The following is a 22,287-nucleotide window of genomic DNA, read 5'->3' on the forward strand; positions in this document are numbered from 1 at the left end:
TGCCAGAATTAGTCAAAATAACTTTTTTCCAACTTTATTGAAAACATTTAAGTATACAATACAAAAATTTGAACAAAAAACAAGATATCAAAAAGGAAAAAGCATTTGAACATGTAAGTTTAAGAAAATAATGCATAGATTTAACAATACAGAGCATAATATAAAAATAATAGTTTAAAAAAATATACATATTTATAAACATTGTTGTATTAAAAAAAAAGTACACCCATGTAAATATGCCAGAATTAGTCCAAATAACTTTTTTTCCAACTTTATTGAAAACATTTAAGTATACAATACAAAAATTTGAACAAAAAAACAAGATATCAAAAGGGAAAAAGCATTTGAACATATAAGTTTAAGAAAATAATGCATAGATTTAAAGATACAGAGCATAATATACAAATAATAGCATAAAAAATGCATATTTATAAACATTGTTGTATAAAAGTACACCCATGTAAATATGCCAGAATTAGTCAAAATAACTATTTTTCCAACTTCATTGAAAACATTTAATTATACAATACAAAAATTTGAACAAAAAACAAGATATCTAAAGGGAAAAAGCATTTGAACTTATAAGTTTAACAAAATAATGCATAGATTGAAAGATACAGAGCATAATATACAAATAATAGTATAAAAAAATGCAAATTTAAAAACATTGTTGTATAAAAAAAAAGTACACCCATGTAAATATGCCAGAATTAGTCCAAATTACTTTTTTTTCCAACTTTATTGAAAACATTTAAGTATACAATACAAAAATTTGAACAAAACAAAACAAGATATCAAAAGGGAAAAAGCATTTGAACATATAAGTTTAAGAAATTAATGCATAGATTTAAAGATACAGAGCATAATATACAAATAATAGTATAAAAAAGTAAATAAATAAATAAATAACACAAATCAAACAAATATCAATAAGTAAATACAACAGAGAGTTCAGTCAATATTAAAGAATTGTTTATAAATAGCCAGGGTGTTAGAGCTTTTTTTTTTTTTTTTTTTTTTTAGTATGGATAAATTCTAAAGATTTAATATAACTTTCAACTTCCAATAGGAAGATTTTAAAATTTGGGTGGGTTTTAGTGTATTTATTTTTATGTATATGAAATTTTCCAAATAAGATGAACAAATTTACAAGAAATTCTAAATTGTGAATATCATGTTTAAAATATGTAATTACATTTTGGGATGTTATAGTTATCTTATTATTACTTTTATATATGATATATTTTTCAATTTTGGACCAGAAATGAGAAGAATGTTCGCATAAAAAGAATAAGTGTAGAGTAGTTTCAGCGTAAGAATCGTCAAAATAACTACTTTCATCTGCAGTCCCTAGGCAGGTGACAGAAGACATAAAACAGCTTGACAGAATACTGACTTTTGTTTCCTTATGTTATTTTTCTCTGTTGTTTAATAAGTGTTCATCATCGTTTAAACAGAGATAATAAACATTAAAATGCTTTTTTTTTTTTATTTTACAGCATCAACTTCCACCATAATCATAAACCATTAAGTGCTGAAAACCTACACAATCCTCTAAAATTAAAAGATAAAATGCTTCTAATCATGCAGTTGAATTCATGAAACTTATTTTTGTTAATTTTCTTTATTTACTATATGTCCTTGTAGTCATTTCCCACCCTGTTAGTATATTGTAATTTTTTTTTGTTACCAAAAAGACTTTAACACCAGTGTGGCTGTTTCCATGAAGTGGCATAAATGTTCTTCTACAGACCGTGGTTTAGAAGGCTGGGGAGTCAGCTTTTGTCCGAAGGGTCGTTGGTTTGATTCCCTGGACTGGCAGAAAGTTGCTGGCTGACGTGCCCTTTAGCAAGGCATTTAATCCCCCATTTGCTCCCTGGACGCTTGATATGGCAAACCCACTGCTTCTAGCCTGCAGTGGATGGTGCGTTCCTGCATGTTCTAATGATGAGTTAAATGCAGAGGGTTAATTTTGGGATGTGGTGGAAGTCTACGCATGTGATATATACTGACAAAATAAAGAATCTTAATTTACCTGCAAACAAATGCTGCAACCCCTCCCTCTACGTTTTTCTTTTTAAACATTATTCTGCAGGCCACATTCTAAAGTTACACTCTATTAACATAGCTTATCCACAAACTTTGTCCCCCAAAAAGAATATGTGAAAATATCTGAAATTCACTGAAAATCAATCAGTTAAAGATCTACCCAGCTCTTAAATTTTATAATCATCCTGTTGATTTAACATACACACATATTTAGTTTTGTTTTCTCTCATGTATTTTTGTGCCCCTGGGTTTGACAAATTTATATTTTTAGAAGTTAAAAATGTCACAATTCTGACTGAATGCTGATAAATAAATAAAAACATATTGTTGTCATTCAGTTTAAAATGTTCTGTTTTTGCTCTTATAAGACAGTGTAGAAAAGTCTCATCTTCAAGACTAAGTATTTATTTATTTCCCCATGAGTTTATATTTCAACAGCATATGTTTCCATTTATTTTATTTTCATGTATTGTGTCTGTGGTCTTGACCAATGCATTTAAAAAAAAAAAAAATACAGGTCTACTATTTTTGTCTCCATCAATACTGCTGTGGCTCATTGACAACCACTTGAATGGCATCCATGTGGTTCAAAATTGGATTTTTGCTTCTGGGGAAAAAAATGAGGTGGCTCTTTGTTAACAGCATGTGAAACAGATGTGGAAGTGAATGGACAATCAGAAAAAAGGGAATATGTTGCCAAAAATCTGAGATGACAAGACAAAAAATACTGGTCAGTGTTCAAAAAGGAAAGAGCGCTACTGCTCACATTTCCAGTCCAAAAGAGGCTACAGTAAAACTAGAATGAGAATATAATGGAGAAAGGAGTTTCATTAGTAGAAGGGATCCAGACAGAAATGTCTCAGGGATGTGGATGTTCCAAGATCCTCAAATATTGCAGATGGCCTGCAGTCTGCAATCACAACACAAATATGTACGTTTTGGTCTTCAAATGCCACAAAAAATAACTTTTCCAGGAGTGTTTTATCCTATGGTATGGCGAGAGAAATCAGAATAGAATGAGGCACAAAGACACTGCATATGTATTTGGTTTTATTGAAGAAGAGAGATATGAATAGGTAGCCTGTTTTAAGGCACCCTAAAAATGTACAACAAAAGCTGAACCATTTATTTATTCAGAATACAAAAATACACATCTTGGTGACTCCAAATTGTAATAAATAGTTAACCATGCATTCTAACCATAAAAAGGCACAGAAAACAGTCACTTAGTAGTCATAAAAATGATCAACTACTTTACCAAAATCATCCATATAGTAATACAGGTGACAACTGTAACAATATATTCCAAATGTGAAAACACAATACACATCATATCATTTAACCTTAGGCAATAAATATGCAAATATTGTTATACCTACATATATATATATTCTTAAAAATTAAACCTGTGCCATTGTAAACATAATGTAAACAAATGAAACTCACTTTTCTCCCATTACTTTAGGAATCATGTCAAAGACAATATATTATCCTGTCTTTTAGAGATCCTTGCATGGGTTTGTTGGTTTTTGAAAACCAGGCAGTTTGCAGCATTATTTACAGACCACTGGAAAACACAGCAAGGGTGAAAGGTGGCAACTTCCACTTTCTATGGAAGGGTCAAGCATTAGTCTTGCCATGAGCCTGCAACCAAAAACTTTTGAAATTTACAGAATCTGGCAGACACTTTGGATACACAATTAACCATAAGCAATGACACACACACACACACACACACACACGCACACACAGGTCAGATCTGCAACAGAAAGTGAATTCAGATTGGCCACTGGTGTGATGATCAAGTGTGCATGAGATCAAACATCATGAGGACTGCATGGACAAGGCAGCATGCAGCAGTTGTACTATACTGCTCCAAATAAAGCACATAATAAAAGAAAGGCTTCACTTAAGACAAAACCTGCATCAAGTTTATGGCTAGTAATAGGCCAACTGTAATTGAGTGGTTAATGATGAATGTGGACCTACGGAACAAACAAAAGGCAACGTTCTTTCCATGAGACTAAATTATCTTTAGTCAGAGGTGCAACAAAATGATGATATATAAACTGATGGTTTATAATGACTAACATTTTTGGCCATGAATTGCAGGTGAGCAAAAATATTAAGTCATCAAAGTACATCCTACAATGGAGTTTCACTGATTTATCTTCATTCTGCATTTCGGTCTTTTGTGTCAGACACAGAATCCAATAGTCTGACACAAAAGGGAATCAGAATATGTAATAGGAAAACCATGCTGTTCTACAGTGTGAACCTGTAGAAATAAGGGATAATATAGATTTCCCTCTGGTGGTTTACTAGTGGAAATGCATACCTCCGCTCTGTCTTTGGGACATTTCACATTCTAATAAAATTAAGGATGGTTTGATGGGTAGTTAAAGCAAGTTAGCGATGTACATTTCAGTCCTCAATGTCATAAAGGCCTTAAAAGTATCTCTTAATAGTAATAAGAGGGTAAAGGGCTAAATTAAAACCAATATACATAGAAGTTATTTTTGAAAGAGGGTAATCTAAATCAACATATTAGTTGGCAAAAGTTAATATAAAACTGTTGATAAGGTACAATATGCCACTGCTGCAGCACAAACACACAACTGCAGGCACACAAACATATTGTGATCCATGTTACATATTAAGACAACAGTCATGTCTGCCCTTCCTACTCATTCATCAATATAATCCTACTTTAGTGTATCATTTTGGAAGCACGGAGGAGGAGAACTACAAACTAGTGAACTGCTGGAAGAAATCTGGAGTCCGTAAGAAAATGCAGTCTGTCTTGGGGCCTGCTTTCTAAAATCGAATCCTCTGTCCTTGAGGAAGAGTACATGTACAAAAACTTTTTCAAGGGGTTTTCCCCACTGAGAAACATCATGTCAGAAAGCTGCAGAGACAGTATCAAAACAAGAGATAAAATATTGCACCATCATTAGATTACAACAGCATTATCATGTACAAGAGATTAGAACAAAATCAATACACAATTGTTATGGTGTAATATACACAATCAAACGTGTAAGCTGTTGACAATGCATGCCATGTCTGCAATCTACAAATGCAATAGACTACAACACTTACAAACATTGTTTGCATACACTGGTATACTGTATATACAGTGCAAATATATTTATATACATATATATAAACTTAGCATCACATATAGAAATATACCCTGTAATGCCACCAGTCTTAAAGAAACTAACAAGAAAAGTAGTGTTCTATTAACACCTTATTTGTAATTTGAAGGAAAAAAAAGCTGCACTTGAACAATGCTATGCAGGCTGCAGATCAACTGCTCTACTAATATTTAAAACTGATATCTATTATTCTCATCAGCATTAGTGTTAAATACTGTGTTAATTGCCAAAAGTTAAAAAGTTGAGGTGGACTGTTAATTCTATGTAATGATATGAGGACTTGCACTTGCATAAAGCAAGAAGTAAAAAGTGCTTTTTAAGTATTCCTTAAAAAAAACAACCCTACAGTATATGTGGTTGGCTTCAGGCCAACTATTTTACTCTCTTCCTGACTAGTACTAAACCCCCTCCCAAGTTTACTGGATTTAAGACCTACTGGCTTATTAAATAAAGAGTGGCTTTCTGAACAAAGTCATCAGATGTTTTCTTAGACATTCACTTTGGTACTGATTTTCACATCCACAGAGAACGTGTCAACTTACGGATATTAATTCCATGTATTCATACCTCACCAATATTTTTCAAAACTTGTTATAATGTCTACTAATAAAGCACATTTTACACTAAGTGACCGAAAATGTGGCACTTGACATAGAGCTTTGACACATCATTATCATGCAAACAAAATAAATTAAAGCTAAAAAAAAAGGTTGATTTAGAGAAAAGAGGTTGCCGTCAGTAGTAACAAATGGCATTGTAATACTTAAGTCATGTAAAACTTGTTCAAGTGTTATTCTGCACACAAAAAATCAAGTCACTAATCATGCAATTAAACATATCTAAAATTGAGCAAGCATAGCATGCGACTGTATCCCACTGTTTCTAGATACCTTCTGTTCTGTCTCCTCTGAGTGGCAGCGCTACTTAAACCTGAAGGCTGCTTTAATTCATCGACAGCTCTGTAATGTGAGGCAGAGATCAGGTAAACATCACATTTTTACACTGGACTGAATTAAAACTAACTTCCTCAGGGGACACTCATGGAAGTCCTGGTTTTGCTACTAGTTTGTTATCACATCTCAGACAACAAATCAACTGCCAACAGTATGGTTATTTGCATACCTGATTGTGTGCTATGAATGGATATTAACTTAGAAATGGCTTTTTGTATGTGTGAAGATCCATGAATTCCTTTTGCACTTCCTGCAACATTCTCGCCTCTTATTTTGGCACCAAAGCACAAACAGACACACTACAACATTTTGTTCACAACATCACAAAGGCTTGCTCCACAGAGGAATAAATTCACCCTCTCCTCGAACATCTGCCTTCTCCTTCATTGCTTACGGTGCTCACAAACACATCCACTGATGTCAGGGGAATGTTTGCTTCCCCTCTCCAGTAGCACCTGCTTCTGGGCTAGAGATCAACCATGGAGGCCTTGGCCAGGTCCTTAGTTCCCTGGAGAATTCTCTTCATATGACCCACTTTCGATATCCCCAGATCCTGAGAGGGGACAAAAAGGCCGATACATTAGGGAAAACAAAGAAACCACAGTACATCATGCTTCGTTTACACAGGTCAACCTTTAGGGTGGTTTATTAAAGAAACATTTCATCATTTTGAATGAATAGGCCTATTTGCTTTCTGGCACGGAATGAGAAAGCTGGCATTGCATTACTACCTATACACTAAATAAAAAGCAACATTAAGTTAGCTCTCCTGAGTTTAAAGACAAAAAACGGGCAAACAATTACTACCTACCATTACATCAAAACATCACTAATAACCAAGTTATAGCTTCCTTATACAGGGTGTATAAAAAAACCTGTACATTTTGAAAAATTACCCCCAGTTCCGCATTTGATAGTTTTTGGAATTTTCTTTTATGGACGTCGGTAGGTAGGGGATTGGTAGATATTAGTCCAAATTTACAGACCCAGGTTTTCATGCATGAGTGAGCAGGGGCAAATTGCGCAATCCAAGTTAAAACTGGTTTGCACAAAGTAGCGGTGGGATTTCAATCCAATCAAAGGTCATGGGAGGGGACAACGGGCATCCATCTTGGTTTCTACAAAATTGCCAGGTTAACCCTTACCCTAACCCCTAACCCTAACCCTAACCTTAACCCCTAACCCTAACTTGGCCTGTCCTTAGTGACATTTTCAGACTTAAACAAGTTGAATTACCTTTGAAAGGCAGGAACAGCTGCTATGGGTAAAGAAATTAAATTGACATGTTGGCCAAAGTGTTAATGCTGTAACCTGGCAATTTTGTGGAATACAAGATGGATGCCCATTGTCCCCTCCCATGAGCTTTGATTGGATTTAAATCCCACAGCTACTTCGCACAAACCAGTTTTAACTTGGATTACTCAGTTTGCCCCTGCTCACTCATGCATGAAAACCTGGGTCTGTAAATTTGGACGAATATCCACCAATCCCCAACCTACCATCCATCCATCCATCCATCCATTATCTTCTGCTTATCCGGGGCTAGGTCGCGGGGGTAACAGTCTAAGCAGGGATGCCCAGACTTCCCTCTCTCCAGACACCTCCTCCAGCTCCTCCGGGGGGACCCTGAGACGTTCCCAGGCCAGCCAAGAGACATAGTCTCTCCAACATGTCCTAGGTCTTCCCTGGGGCCTCCTCCTGGGGGGACGTGCCCAGAACCCCTCCCCAGCGAGGCGTCCAGGAGGCATCCGAAACAGATGCCCGAGCCACCTCAGCTGGCCCCTCTTGATGTGGAGGAGCAGCGTCTCTACTCCGAGCTCCTCCCTGGTGACTGAGCTCCTCACCCTATCCTTCAGGGTGCGCCCAGCCATCCTACGGAGGAAACTCATTTCGACCGCTTGTATCCGGGATCTTGTCCTTTCGGTCATGACCCAAAGCTCATGACCATAGGTGAGGGTAGGAACATAGATTGACCGGTAAATCGAGAGCTTCGCCTTTCGGCTCTGCTCCTTCTTGACCACAACTGACTGATACAACGACCGCATCACTGCAGCCGCTGCACTGATCCGTCTGTCAATCTCATGCTCCATCCTTCCCTCACTCGTGAACAAGACCCCAAGATACTTGAACTCCTCCACTTGGGGCAAAGACTCCTTGCCCCCTACCTACCGACGTCCATAAAAGAAAATTCCAAAAATTATCAAACATGGAACTGGGGGTAATTTTCTAAATGTCCAGTTTTTTTTGATACACCCCGTATAGTAGAGTGTAGCTTTGCATTGCATCCACCAGACAACTGTTGAAGACTCCAGGAAGACAGTGCTCACTGCCAAGAATTACTGGAACATAATGAAGTGGTAGGTGTGAGGTACAACTGGCTGCTGGTTGTAATGTTTTATTGATGCCATAGAGGGACATCACTCTCTGCCAAAGTTTATGCCAAAAAGAGAACAAGCCTGTTTCCCAAAATGTGAAATTTATTCAGTAAAATGGGTGTGTCTGACCATTAGACTGGATATCTAAATGTACTGTATCACCATACCAACTTGGTCCTGTCATTATAATGAGGTGATTCTTGTTTGCCATTCACTGCTGCTGTTTTAATTATTAAAGATGAACTTCTACCATAAATAATAAATGGATAATATGGTTGCAGCCTGTGTTTGGCAATATGATCAGACAGTCATGAGGCATGTGGGCTTTTGTGAATCAAGGTGCAAATGTGTTAAGTATAGTCATATAGGCTGTGCCTAGCGTACTGAGGGCATATTAATAATAATAACAACAGATTTTATTTATAATGTACAGTCTACTCTCGTTAAACCGCCCGCCGTTATACCGCCATTTTCGCTCACCGCCGACCAAAACCATTGCACAAAAATCCCCAATGCATTATTCCATTAGCTACCGCCATTTCCGTCTATCGCCATCAGCCAGCCCAGTTCCATGCACAAACAACACTTATACCATTGATTTCCCGACCGTTATACCGCCAGCGTGATTGCCATCGAGTACACATAAATTTTAACAATGCACTGAAACAAACGCGCCAGACGCTGATCGCGACAAGCTACGAGTAGGTCTACGGAACGGCCACCGTTCATTTATCGCAGAACACTCAGTAGGTCAGGATGTTGGGAAGAGGACGTGGGATTAAGCCAAAGCCTCAAGATGATGGGGTGTCATTTCCCGACACGGTATAAAAATGCTTAAAATGTTTCCCCACTTTAAATGATCCCTTACAACATAACAGAATCAAGATTTATTTAGAAACGCAATTAGAACGGGTTAACGGAGGCAGCATAGACATCATATAGTAAAGACATGCACATTATGGACGCAACCCGTTGTAACGCCATTTTCGCTATACCGCCAATTTGGCCGTGAACGGAAGTTGGCGGTATAACGAGAGTAGACTGTACTTTTTATTCAGAGAATCTCAGAGTGCTACAGCTGAAAAGGACAGATTTTAAAAATATAATTTGCATCAACAATTATAGGCTTTCTTAAATAGATACATTTTCAATCATATTGGTGAATTTGTTTCCAGATATAACACTACATCTGGGTTAAACTTTATGCTTGTCTTCTCTTATTATATCAGTTATTAACTGAGATATGCTGACAAAAAATAACTGGAACACTGGGATTACACACTTGCCTGTTTAATCGTAGTGTATGAAGGAGATGTTTGTTCAAAGTTCCCAAATAAATGTGATACAAGACAGTAAATATGACAAGATGTGGTAGTAGATGCATTTAACTTCTTTACTTTGGTAGAAGTACTCATAAGAAAATGTGAAAACACTCCACTATATGTAAAAGTACTGCATTCACATAAAGGTATGTAATATTATCGACCATTTGAAAAGTACAAACAGTCATTGTCCTGTACGTTGACTGTTTGTACTTTTTTTTATTAATATACAAGAGATTTTTTGATTAGGACCACGAATATATACAGGTGTATTACAGTGTTTACAGTGTTTATTCTGGCAAATTTTAAGGTCTTTGTACTCTGTTGTGGAGAGTTACTGTTCTGTGAGAACTATTATCTCTAAAAAGTCAATTTTTCATAAGCTCACACCAATCTAACCTATCACTGGACAATAAGGGTGTGAAAATAGATGTCACTGTAGTTGTCAGACAAATGGAATAAAGTAAGAATATTTGATATGTGGTGGAGTATAAGTAAAGTTGTATAAAATGGAATACACTCAAGTTGAGAAAAAGCACATTATATGGGCAAAAATAGTGGACCACATCACACTTACATCTTGCATAACTTCCCATTGTTGATTTTGTAGTAGTAGTTTATTCGGTCGTTAATTACTTTAAACTACAAACAAAAACAGCATATCCATTGTTCCACATACAATGCGACCGAAAGGGTTTAGGCTGAAGTTAAGAGTTATTTTGCCTAAACTTATTTACAATTAACACAATGTTTCCACAAGCAAACAAACAAACAAACATAAAAAAAATTCAATGTAATCATTGCTAAACATACAACAGAAGAGAATACATATTTAATTTTAATTCAAGTAAATCACGTCCTTATCTCAACTACCAATATGGATCCTAGTCTTTTAAACAAGTACTTTCTTTAGTCAATCCTGAGCTCTATATTTTTGAATAATAGTTCATTTGTACATCTTAAAAGTTTTAATTGTTTTAGACTGTTTGAATCAATCTTCCAGGCCATTCCAAAGATTAACCCCTCTAATGGAAATACATCTACTTTTTTATTTGAAATATTATAATGCTAAAAATATACATGTCCTTTATTATAAATAATTTTGATGATAAACATCAAATCAATATTTCTTTTCAATTTAAAGGTTGATTTTGGAGTTAAAAATTATTTATGATCAGAATGTCAAATCTAGAGGTACAGTATTTCGGTGGTGGTCGGAGGGGCCGTAGGCGCAAAATGGCAGCCACGCTTCTGTCAGTCTGCCCCAGGGCAGCTGTGGCTACAGATGTAGTTTACCACCACCAGAGTGTGAATGTGAGCGCGAATGAATAATGGGTCAATAATGTAAAGCGCTTTGGGTGTCTAGAAAGGCGCTATATAAATCCAATCCATTATTATTATTATTATTATTATTATTATTGAAAACAAATATAGTAATAAAAAATGCCATTAAAATTCTGTAAAAATAAACTGAAACAAGAATAGAAGACAATCTAAACAAATCTAACCCTAAAGATGAAACAAAAACATCCACTGTAATATTTTCTGCCATTTTTGCCCATTAAGTGTGCCTCAAATTTATACTCAAGTAAAAGTAGTGTCACATTCAACCGCTGGTGACCATGGAATGGGGGCACAGATAAAGAGTAACTACAAGTCTAATGTAACTTTGAATCTGTACTTTTTCTTGATGTCACAGCAGCTCAAATGTGTAGTTCGGCTAAAATTTACTTAGGGGGTCAAATGAGTGGCCATTTTTGTCAAAAAAAAAAAAAAAGTTGTAAGAAATGCATAGAACTGTGTTGAAATAATGCTAATACATTTGTACACAGACTACTGATATTATTTGACAGTGGAAGCTATATTTTCAGAAATATTGGATTTTGAAGAGCACGTGTATGTGAAAACTTTTGCTGGTGGACGGATGTGACATTACCCATGATGATCTGGTCAGTACCAGTACTTTATTAGTAATAAACTTATATACTTACTATTGCTAATTATCCTTTTATTCATAAAAGTTAGTATTCTGGATCTAAAACAATAACAGCTGACACAAAAACACAAAATGTGGCAGTGGACGGATGTGACATGGTTGTTACAGATCCCATCATACTGATGCTCGGCAGCCATGTCACCGTTTACACTAATGACCCCTGTGCAAAAACTGGTATCAGAATTATTTATTGTACAGTTTATCATCATACTAAAGAGTAAATAACAATATAGAATTGTTATTTCTTCATGAAAATGCTTATTATTAGAAAACTGCTGATTTAAAAAGTGATGTGTGGCATTCTTAGTGTACGTGTTGGTGTAACATAAGCAGGATGGATCAGCACCATACTCCATATTGCAACCTGTAAAAATAAAACATGATATGTAGGATATAATCTTGTAAGAAAAACTGGGGAGTCTGAAAGAATAGAATATTTGGTTTTCAGGTAAATTCAGTTAAAATATAACTCGGCCATTTGTGACATGAAAATATAGCATTAATTGTGATGAAATTGGACATTTTTGACCTGAAAACATAGTTCATATGACCACCAACATGTTGCAACAGAACTGAAATCCTGTAAATTTGCACAAGTTGCATTTACCAACACAAAGTTCCTTTGGGGATTCACTTATATTGATTTCTTATGCACAAAGACATAAATAAGACCTCTAAGCAAATTTTAACCGAGTTGTGTTTTCTTCAATCATCCTCTGAATCACATTTTTTTGTTCTTATGAAAGTAATAAAAAAAAAAAAAAAAAATACAGTTTTGATGGCAGCATATGAACATAAATGCACTTTGTTGGGTTCTGGCTTAAATGTCACTTGGATCAGAACAGCAGTACACAGTGAAATAAAGTGTAATCTCTGGAGTTTTATGCCTCTGTGTGAAGAAATACAACACTAACAATTTTTTTATACCATTCACAGGTTCACACAACCTGAGCTTAACTTATCTCACTACCAGGCTCTTTGTTGACATCTGTAATTGTTTGATCTCACCCTTCCCTTCCCTTCCCTTCCCAACCCATCCCTGCCCTGAAGGCTTCCCCTCTCAGCAGGTACACATTGTTAGTGGCCAGTCTCTTTCACCAAGCAACAACAGAAGTAGCCAAGCAGAGCGATGCAGCGCAGCATAGAGAGGTAGCAAAACAGGCAGACGACTAACAGGTGAAAGAGAAGGAGAAAAATAGCAAGAGAGAAATAACAGAGAGAAAGAACTGATTGTGGGTGGGAGGAAAGGGTTCACACCGACTCACTGAGGGATTCAAGTGTGTTAACAGGTGTGTGTGTGTGTGTGTGTGTGTGTGTGTGTGTGTGTGTATACCTTCAGGTCCCTCCTCTCCAGGTGCAGCAGTTCTGAGCCTCGGATGTCGTGCCGAGTGAAGGTGTCTCTGTACTCCCCCAGGCTCAGCTGTTCCAACCAGACGCCCACCTCCTCTGTGCCCCATCTCTCCACTGTACACAGACACACACACACACAAGCACACATGTACATTCACAGAGCAGAGCAGAGAGAGGCTCACAGGTATGAACACACACACACACACACACACACACACACATACATACAAACGGCTGCAACCACATACTAGTGCTGGGTGGTATGAACACAAAGTTGGATGGAGGTTTTTATTTTATTTTATTTTATTTTATTTATTTACTTTTTGGTGGTCTTTGGTTGTGAGTTGGTCTTTATATGGGTCAAAACACAGTAATGTCCCCTCAGAGAGTGAACTTTAATTGATTGCCATTCCAACATTTATTTCATTTTTTTATTTTTTAATTTAAAAAAAATAATTTTTTTTCAAATTTTTTTTTCAATTTTTCAATTTTTTATTTCATTTTTATTTTATATTTTTATTTATTATTATTATTATTTTTTATTTTTTATTTTTTTCTCCAACATTTATTTCAATATAAGTAGCTTCTTGTTTTGGATAATTTTTTTTTTTATTATTATTATTATTATTATTATTATTATTATTATTATTATTATTATTTATTTATTTTATTATTTATTTATTTATTTTTACATTTTTTTCCCCCAACATTTACTTCAATACAAGTAGCTTCTTGTTTTGGATAATCCCTTATGGTCCAACTAAAGCAAAAATGAATTTAACAGTAAAAAAGTGGATCATTTTGCAACACAAATCTGTCACATTGTCTCTAAAATGTCCCGTCTGAGAGATTTCAGATACCGTGTTTTGACCCATATACACATAAATTAAAAAAGAAACACATTTCATCATATATTTCATCATACACTGCCTGACCAAAACAGAAAAAAAAAATTCCCACACACATTATTTTCCTCAATATAACAGCCTTTAGCTTTGATTGCTGGATACATTTGCTGTGTCACAGTTTATGCTTTGCAATGCTTATGCAGTGTCACAATAAATGTTGCATTAATCTTTGAACTGATGATGGGAGTCAGACCACTGTATAAAATGTTTACCACCACATCCCAAAGGCTCTCAATAGGGTTTACTTTAGTTTAGTTCAGATTGTAAAAATGATGTCGCAAATTCCCTGACCAGTCTTCACAGTCTGAGCCTGATGAATCCTGGCATTGTCAATATTTATGCTCTGTAACAAACTGATGGTTGTCTAAGAAATGACATGCTACTCACTGCATCATTCATTCATTCATTTTCCAAAGTACTTATTTTTTTTTTGTACTTTTAAGAACATTTATTTCTACCTGCCTTTTCTTTTGCATCTTATCTTATCTTATCTTATCTTATCTTATCTTATCTTATCTTCCAAACTGGGTTGAAGGGGTACTTGAGTCCATTGCAGCTACCACTGGGTTAAAGAACTTCTTGCAGATTAAACATATTATTAATTGCAGTAATTATCCAGTGGAAGGATCTGAAGTATTTACTCAGTTAAACCCAGGTGGGGACTTGTTTTTGTTATGCAGTGCATATTAAAGGCTCTGGGTAGGGTTTGCTTGGGCCTACATAATGCTAAAATATCTCGAGAAAAATGTATGCATTAAACAGTTTCAGATGGTAAACCATGCAAAGAAAGTTTATGACTGAATTGAGTGAATTACATTTTTATTTCACTTCTAATTGTTGGTTTAATAATAATAATAATAATAATAATAATAAAATTTATTTATAACACACTTTTCGTTCCGTGAATCTCAGAGTGCTACAATAAAAAAAGACAGATCCCCCCAAAAAACATAAACCTCAACAATTATAAGCCTTTTTACATAGGTACATTTTCAGTTAAAAGAGTCCAGGCTCTGAATTTCTCTCAGCTCCTCTGGGAGGCTGTTCCAAAGCTTTAGCCAAGTTTTAGCTCTAGTTGCATTTTATTTTATTGGCTACTATTGTTTAGCCAGATATCTAGCTGTAATTCCTCCAATTATTTTTTTTTTTTTTTTTAAATTCACTGTTTATTGAATACATTGTTCTCATCATCAGTGTGTTTTTGTGTTTCCTTTGCCTTTACTTCAATAGATTTGGAGCTTAACTATAGATTAAGGGGAACAGAATGTCAACAATTTTTACTGTGCAAAGTGCAATGGAGTAAAAATAGAACTTAAGAATAGAAATGCCTTAACCTTAACCTTAACATAACTTCCTTTTTAGAAATCTGGCATGTTTGTAGCAAGGCATCTTTGCACATAGGCTGAAATGGAATGAAAAAGAGGAAATTGTAGGTAATTAATTGTTATAATTAAGTAAGAAGGGCACACACAATTAACTAAGGTCCCCTCTGAATGCATTCTGCACAGCACAGCTTATACAACATCTAACATTTAATCCGTGTATCATTCGTTCAATTGTTTTTCAATTTAAAACCAAAAATCAAAAAACAAAAAAACAACTTGTTTTTTTGTTTTTCATTTTCAAAACCAGAATGAAAAACAGATAACGGTTCATTTTTCCATTTCCCGATTTTGTGCTCAAATGAAAAATGGAAAAAACGGATAACGCCCGTTTCATCCCATTTCGCTATTTTCAATATTGTTCAGTTGTCTGACCTGGAAGTAGTCATTACTAGGGAAAAAATAAACAAACGGAATCATGGCCGGACTGGAGGAATATTTTGCTACAATTAAGCAGCTGTTTGATACGTACGGAAGCATATTGCATTCACACAAAAAATTAAAAAAATAAAATTTATTTTTTTCAGAAAACAGTATCTCATTAATTCAGAAAATTCCGTTTGTTCATTTTTTCCCCTAGTTATGACTATTTCCGGGTCAGACAACTTAACTACATTGAAAATAGCAAAATGGGATGAAACGGGCGTTATCTGTTTATTCCATTTTTTCATTTGAGCACAAAATCGGGAACTGGAAAAACAAACCGTTATCTGATTTTCATTGCGGTTTTGAAAATGAAAAACAAAAAAACAAGTGTTTTTTGATTTTTGGTTTTAAATTGAAAAACGAATGAATGAATGATACACGGATTACATTTGCTTCCTATTTAACCATTACAACTAGTGTTTTGACTATGACAGTACATGGAAAAGTCAAAGTGTTCAGGAATTTAAAATCAGTACAAGTTTTCAGATGGTCCAGCAGCACTTTGACATTCTGACACACACTGCATGGCCAACTGCATGGCCACCTCATGTTCTCACTCCTTCTCATCATCACACACACAAATCGGTAAACCACTGGAGAAAAGGATGTAAAAAAGGGAGTTTGTGAGAAAGGGAACAAGCATCAGAGAAAGGGGAAGAAGGAGAGCAGCACCGGCAGCTGGCGGGATAGGGAGGAATTTAACAGAGGCCAAAGGTTGATCACAACAAGGCAGTGGCCAGTGACGTTCCAGGAAGGCTGAGGGCATGCATACTGTCGACACATATCAGAACACACAGAAAAAGTAGGAGGTAAAGGGAGGAGGAAGCCTGTGTGGTCTGCAGGAAATATTGCCCAATTCTCAGCCAAAGAAGGGAAGACTTACATTTTTTTTTTTTTTTTTGCACCTGACCTCACTCTTAAAGACATGTTTAGGTACACCAAGTAGGTTATGTAATTACTCCCATATTTCTGTCTTTACATACATCTGCAGGATTACACAAAATGACTCTACCAGTTTTCATGAAACTTGGTAGAAAGGGTAGGACAAGGGCCAAGGAAAAACCCCAGGAAAACAAGCTAGCTCTATGCTAACTCAGATTTGCAAAGGTTAAAACAATCAACTGGCACCAACTGTTCTTTAATAATGTTGTGGAACGTGAAGAAAAATGGACTATTAGCCTTGGAGGTCATGCGTTTATGAAATGCATTCACTTTTTAATAAGCAGCCATATCAGTTAATGTTGGAGCTATTCTTCTTGTTGCTGTCTTGAACTTTTCTTCACTTTGCTTCTTCTGAAACCATGTTGTCAGTTTCAAGGATGCACGAATGGAAGGGGAGGGGATTCAGGTTGGGCTTGGGATCACGCCTAAAGCTCACACTGGATCTATCTGCTTGTACGAAGGAAATTACAAAGCGTCACTACCTTTAATGGATGTGCTAATGGTTGTGACCAGCTGAAACTGTCAACAGACCTATAGTTGTATTTTGTGTGAAAGGGTGAAGAGCAGTAAAAACTCAACTGTGTCCATATGATCATGTATGTGCCTCTTCATCTCTCCCTAATATGTGAGTATGTCAATGTGTATTTGACAAACAGTCTCTATATACTTACTGATGAGCTAAGAAATACAAAAATGTCATAAGATGGTGTATGAAGACAAATTTAAGTAAAACAAAGAAACAAAAACCAAGCTCTGAGAAAAATGCTCTAAAGTCAGAGAAAAAAAAACATCTGTTCGATTCAAGTTTGTTTTTTAGTGAAATTTCCACATTTTCTTCCTTATATTTCAAGCTGTAATTTCTCAGAATTTTCCCCCACTCCACAGTCTAGTCATTACCATTTCCTGAAAATGATTCTAAAGTAACATTGAATTCACCATAAAATCCGTTATTCTACACTGACAATTCATTTAAATTTGTCATTCAATGATCTTTGATAAAATACTACCCTCTACTACATCTAAAATTACAGTCATGTAATGTGACCAAAATTGGAAGGACGCTGTTCGCTGTCACATCCTGATGGCGGTCAGGACAGATTGATGGAGGTTCCATCCTTAGCAGATTGTATAAATCTGTCACCAGTGAGGGATATTTGGGCTCAGCCCTACCTGACTGAGGGCTTGTCTTCTTGGCGGCCTTCTCCTTCTTGAACTTGGGCACTATGCGAAACATGCTGCTGCGACTGTTCCTCTTGCCGTAACCCAGAGAGTGGTCCTGGTACATAAGCACAGTCAACCTATAGCCTTTCATTTAGCTATTCAGCTCTCCCGTTACCTGGAGCCAGGTTACATTTAAGACATACAGTGCATTTATGTGCTGATGGCGTTTTAAAATTCAATATCCATATGTGCAAATTTTTTATTTTCTGTTACAAAAATGTAGTGTGTCTGTGTATGGGCGCAGTCATGTGTACATGGGATGTGGGAATCTGTTTACCTCCTCATCATTGGGCTGCAGTATATGGTAGAGCCAGGGGATCTCCCCCAGTTTTCCCAGTTCCAGCTCCACACTTTGGAGTGCACTTGACAGCTGTTCTTCTTCTGGTGGGTCCAGTTGCTTTAAAGGGGAAAACATAAGCCATTGTAATTTATTAGATATATTCATCAAAAATAAGATTGTATAAATAAGCTAAGCAAATAAAACTATTCCAAAAACAAAGGCTAAAACTTCTCTTCAAAGATTTAAACAATGTTCAGTGCAATAAACAAAGTTATTACACCAATTTTTCAGCTATTTTTCTTCCAATCAAAGATCTAACAAGTGGTGCCAGGCACAACAAACCCCGCCCCTCGCACATATTGTAGCTTATTTTGGCATGGATCCAGCTGATGTCATCATGTCTATGCATGTGCTGATGTCAGCATATCAATTGTCTCTATATAAGTGCCAAGTTTGAAATAAATTGAAACAAAATTTATGTTTTTATAGACATTTGAAATTCAGCCCATTATAAGTAAATGGGAGAAAAAAAGACTTTAAAAAATTCATAAAAAATTTTAACTTTGACCTACTTTTCCCAAAATGCAATGTCATCTATTCTAGGTTACTGGCAATCTATAAACCCAATTTGGCATGAATTCAATTAATAGTTTTGTTGCCACAGATATTTGAAATTTTCACCCATTATAAGTAAATGGGGAAAAAAAGATTTTAAAAATTCATAAAAAATTTGAACTTTGACCTACTTTTCCCAAAATGGATTCAGTTCTATTCTGGGTCACTGGCAATCTATAAACCCAATTTGGTATGAACCCCACCAATAGTTTTACTGCTAGGGTGTTAATAAACAAACAGACAAATGGGGGGGCAGGGTAATAACTTACCAGTGAGACTCGTCCGACTAGAAGAGATTCTGTCTCATTGTAGAGAGCCTTGACAGTGCTGGCAACTTCTATAGCTGTATTCCTAGTCAGACTCTAGACGAAGGACACAACAATCATTTAGTAAAGTCTCACATATCCAATGTACAACAAACACAAGATTGTATACACAACTCTGGAGGCTTACAAGTGCCAGCACCTTCACTTTAATTTGGAAAATGTTACTCTAATGCTAAGTGTTTTCAGAGGATTATCATGAAGAATCATATCCAGTATGTCACAGTATAATGGTTCTGTCTGGTTATTATATTAAAGCAAATGTAACACATTTTTAAGTGTTTGCCTACACAAGTCCATAGAGACGACATACACACACTTCTAAACAACAGAAATACAACTGTCTTTCCCATGTGTCATAAAAATGGATTGAAACTGAAGCCCTAGAAGGCAAATGCAGGTGACTTGATCTAGACAACATGGATTAAGTTAAATTAGATTGGAACAAAACAAATGAGAGTAACTCGTCCTTAATGTCTAGTCTACAAGGACTCTGTGTTGTGTGATGTGTGTCAGTTGCTAACCTCTGGGAACTTTGGGTGTGTTTTGTTGATGGCATGAGATGCAGCATTGACAGCATGAGCCAGCTCCTGCTCCAAAAGCCCATAGGTCTTTGCAGCCTCACATATCCTGTAATTAGATAGAATACATGTCAAGAGGCATAAATCACTAGGAACAAAAACATATCGCTAGGATAAATATGGATATGCAGAATGAGGCCTGAAGACAGTTCATGTTACCTTGTTATGAGCTCCTCTGCAGCTCGGGCACACATCTGCACCAGGGCGGCCTCTTCCTCCGTTGCTAGATCCACAGACTGCTGTGGGTAAAGATGAGGCCGCAAGGGAGGCTTATCATACTTCAACTTGTCTTCCCAGGATTTCAATGTGTTCTCAAATGCCTGCATGAAAAAAACAAAACAAAACAAAGGAGACAAACGATAACTTAGTGTTTTACAATAGAGCCAACATTCAACGTCTTCAGAACACATTTGTCCACACCAGAACTGAACGATACTAGAAAAACTGATGCTGCAATACTCTCTTTTCCTGCCATATACATGACACACTGTTCACACATTCATATTTATTGGGGTGACTTTTAGAGCAGCACATTTGGATGTAAATTAAAAATAATAACAATAAAAGTGTCTTTTTACTGTTTGAATCCTTTTTTTGAAATACAAAGTCATATAAAGCAGATACATATTGTAACTCCTCCTCTAAAATGTTTTTGGAGGGAAAAGCCAGTGTCAACAGTACCTGTTTTTAGTCAAAATAATTTTTTTGATCTTTTCCACACAACTGATGATACTTTTGCTTTTCTTTCTTGCTTTTCGATTGCTTTTCTGTTTGCAATCAAATCTCACTTATTAGTGTTTTTTCTCATGTTCCTTCTTGATTTTCCTTCTTAATCTGCACCTCACAATAGTGATACTAATGCTGAAATGATATACTGTGCAGTCCTACTCCTCATCCAACCTTCCTTTACTCCTTCTCCTAGTTTTGAGCCTTACCCGATCTCTGGTAAGCATCTGAGCTCTGTTCTTGTGCTGGATCTTGATGACACCCGGTGGTTGGATCCAGGCTTCACCATCCACCTGAATGGGAACCCCCTCATCACCCAGGATAGTAATCTTCACTGTTCGACACTGGATTGGATAGAGACATAGATTAAATATATGTTCCAGATGAATGTATTTTCATTCCATATGGTATTACTGATATGTTTAATGCATTTTAACCTGTGCAATACGATGGTGCTGTAGTTTGATCACTCTGGACACAGCCATCTGCATACTTCCAAAAACAGCCACAACTTCAAGGATTTTATCATCAAATGATGGCGCACAGAAGATCTGCAAGACAAGATCATGTATTTCTTAGATACTCTACAGACAGGACCATGTTACATTTACTATAAAGAGATCAAGAGCCTGATGAAGTGAGGAGAAGACTATCAGTAAATACAAAGGTGCAACAATATAATCATGATGCACATTTAAGTCAAAAGTTGACATTATAAACATAGTTAAATACTGAACAATTCAGTACATTTTTAGGCACAGTGGGAACAATTCATCTTTGTGGCCTTAAAAAGTGTACATTAATGTATTACATGAAACAGCAAGACAAAAACAGATCAAACAATACCACAAAACATACAAAAATTCCAGACGCAGGCTATGAAAATACTGGGTAAAAAGCGTATTTTTTTGTCAGAATTTTAATAATTTAACCTCTACTGACAACTCATTTACAGTTAGAGTTTGTGTTGCATTTGAGCCATATTTTAACTTGATTATGTTGTGTTTTAACAACATTCTCAACCCTATAAGGCCAAACGTATCATATTTGATACATGAGTTTTGAAGCCCTCTACATGATCAGTGTGATATATTTTTGTCTTGAAAAACCTGATGTATACAATTAGATACATGCATTCATTCATTCACCAGAGGCCTTTCCAGTGACACTACAAGATTGTCATTAATGAGGAAGGAGGCAGAACTTTGCCAGTTTTGAAAAGGAATTACCAATTTGTTAGACATGTTTGTGTTATGTTTTTGTTTGTTCAAAAATAATACAATTGAGCATTAAGACCCAATGTATCAAATATGATACAAAATTGAAACTAATACTTGGAAATTGATATTTGAAAAAGCATGTTTTTGGTTGTTCAGAAGGACCAATAAAGGGTCCAGTTTCAAAGAAGTGGAATTTTCTGTCAATGATTTAATGCTTCAGGCTTTACAGGGTTAGCACGGAAACTACAAGATATTCCTTTTCAAATGAGGTTTACATAATACAGAATACGGATGCATTTTAGTTCTCCAGTTCTTCTGTTACAAGCCTGACCCTAACCTTAGGAAAAGTTCCATGACAGGATGTTAAAAGGTTGATGATTAAATCCGCAGATATATTACTTTCCTCCAAAGTTTTCCACGGTTTAGCTCTCTCTTGGCTCAATGATTTCATCATATG

General features: G+C 35.9%; 1 protein-coding gene across 9 annotated transcripts in view; it reads right to left on the bottom strand.

Moving 5' to 3' along the window:
- Positions 1–3,079: 3,079 nt before the first annotated feature.
- The window catches only part of dgkh (diacylglycerol kinase, eta), an 84,805-nt gene continuing 65,597 nt past the window's right edge, over positions 3,080–22,287 (bottom strand). For 2 of the 9 annotated variants that reach the window (XM_030124571.1, XM_030124563.1), the window contains 9 exons: positions 21,048–21,161; positions 20,820–20,954; positions 20,044–20,204; positions 19,828–19,933; positions 19,250–19,342; positions 18,363–18,482; positions 18,035–18,140; positions 13,190–13,320; positions 3,080–6,716 (listed from right to left, as the gene is read on the bottom strand). In XM_030124571.1, the coding sequence (XP_029980431.1) occupies positions 6,630–6,716; positions 13,190–13,320; positions 18,035–18,140; positions 18,363–18,482; positions 19,250–19,342; positions 19,828–19,933; positions 20,044–20,204; positions 20,820–20,954; positions 21,048–21,161 (1,053 nt within the window). In that variant the 3' untranslated portion in view covers positions 3,080–6,629. Of the gene's footprint in view, positions 6,717–12,569; positions 13,156–13,185; positions 13,321–18,034; positions 18,163–18,362; positions 18,483–19,249; positions 19,343–19,827; positions 19,934–20,043; positions 20,205–20,819; positions 20,955–21,047; positions 21,162–22,287 lie in introns of those variants that run through there. The other 7 variants (XM_030124564.1, XM_030124562.1, XM_030124565.1 and 4 more) reach the window with 6 other exon arrangements.

The sequence above is a fragment of the Sphaeramia orbicularis genome, chromosome 21, assembly GCF_902148855.1.
Source record: "Sphaeramia orbicularis chromosome 21, fSphaOr1.1, whole genome shotgun sequence".
Classification (NCBI taxonomy): domain Eukaryota; kingdom Metazoa; phylum Chordata; class Actinopteri; order Kurtiformes; family Apogonidae; genus Sphaeramia; species Sphaeramia orbicularis.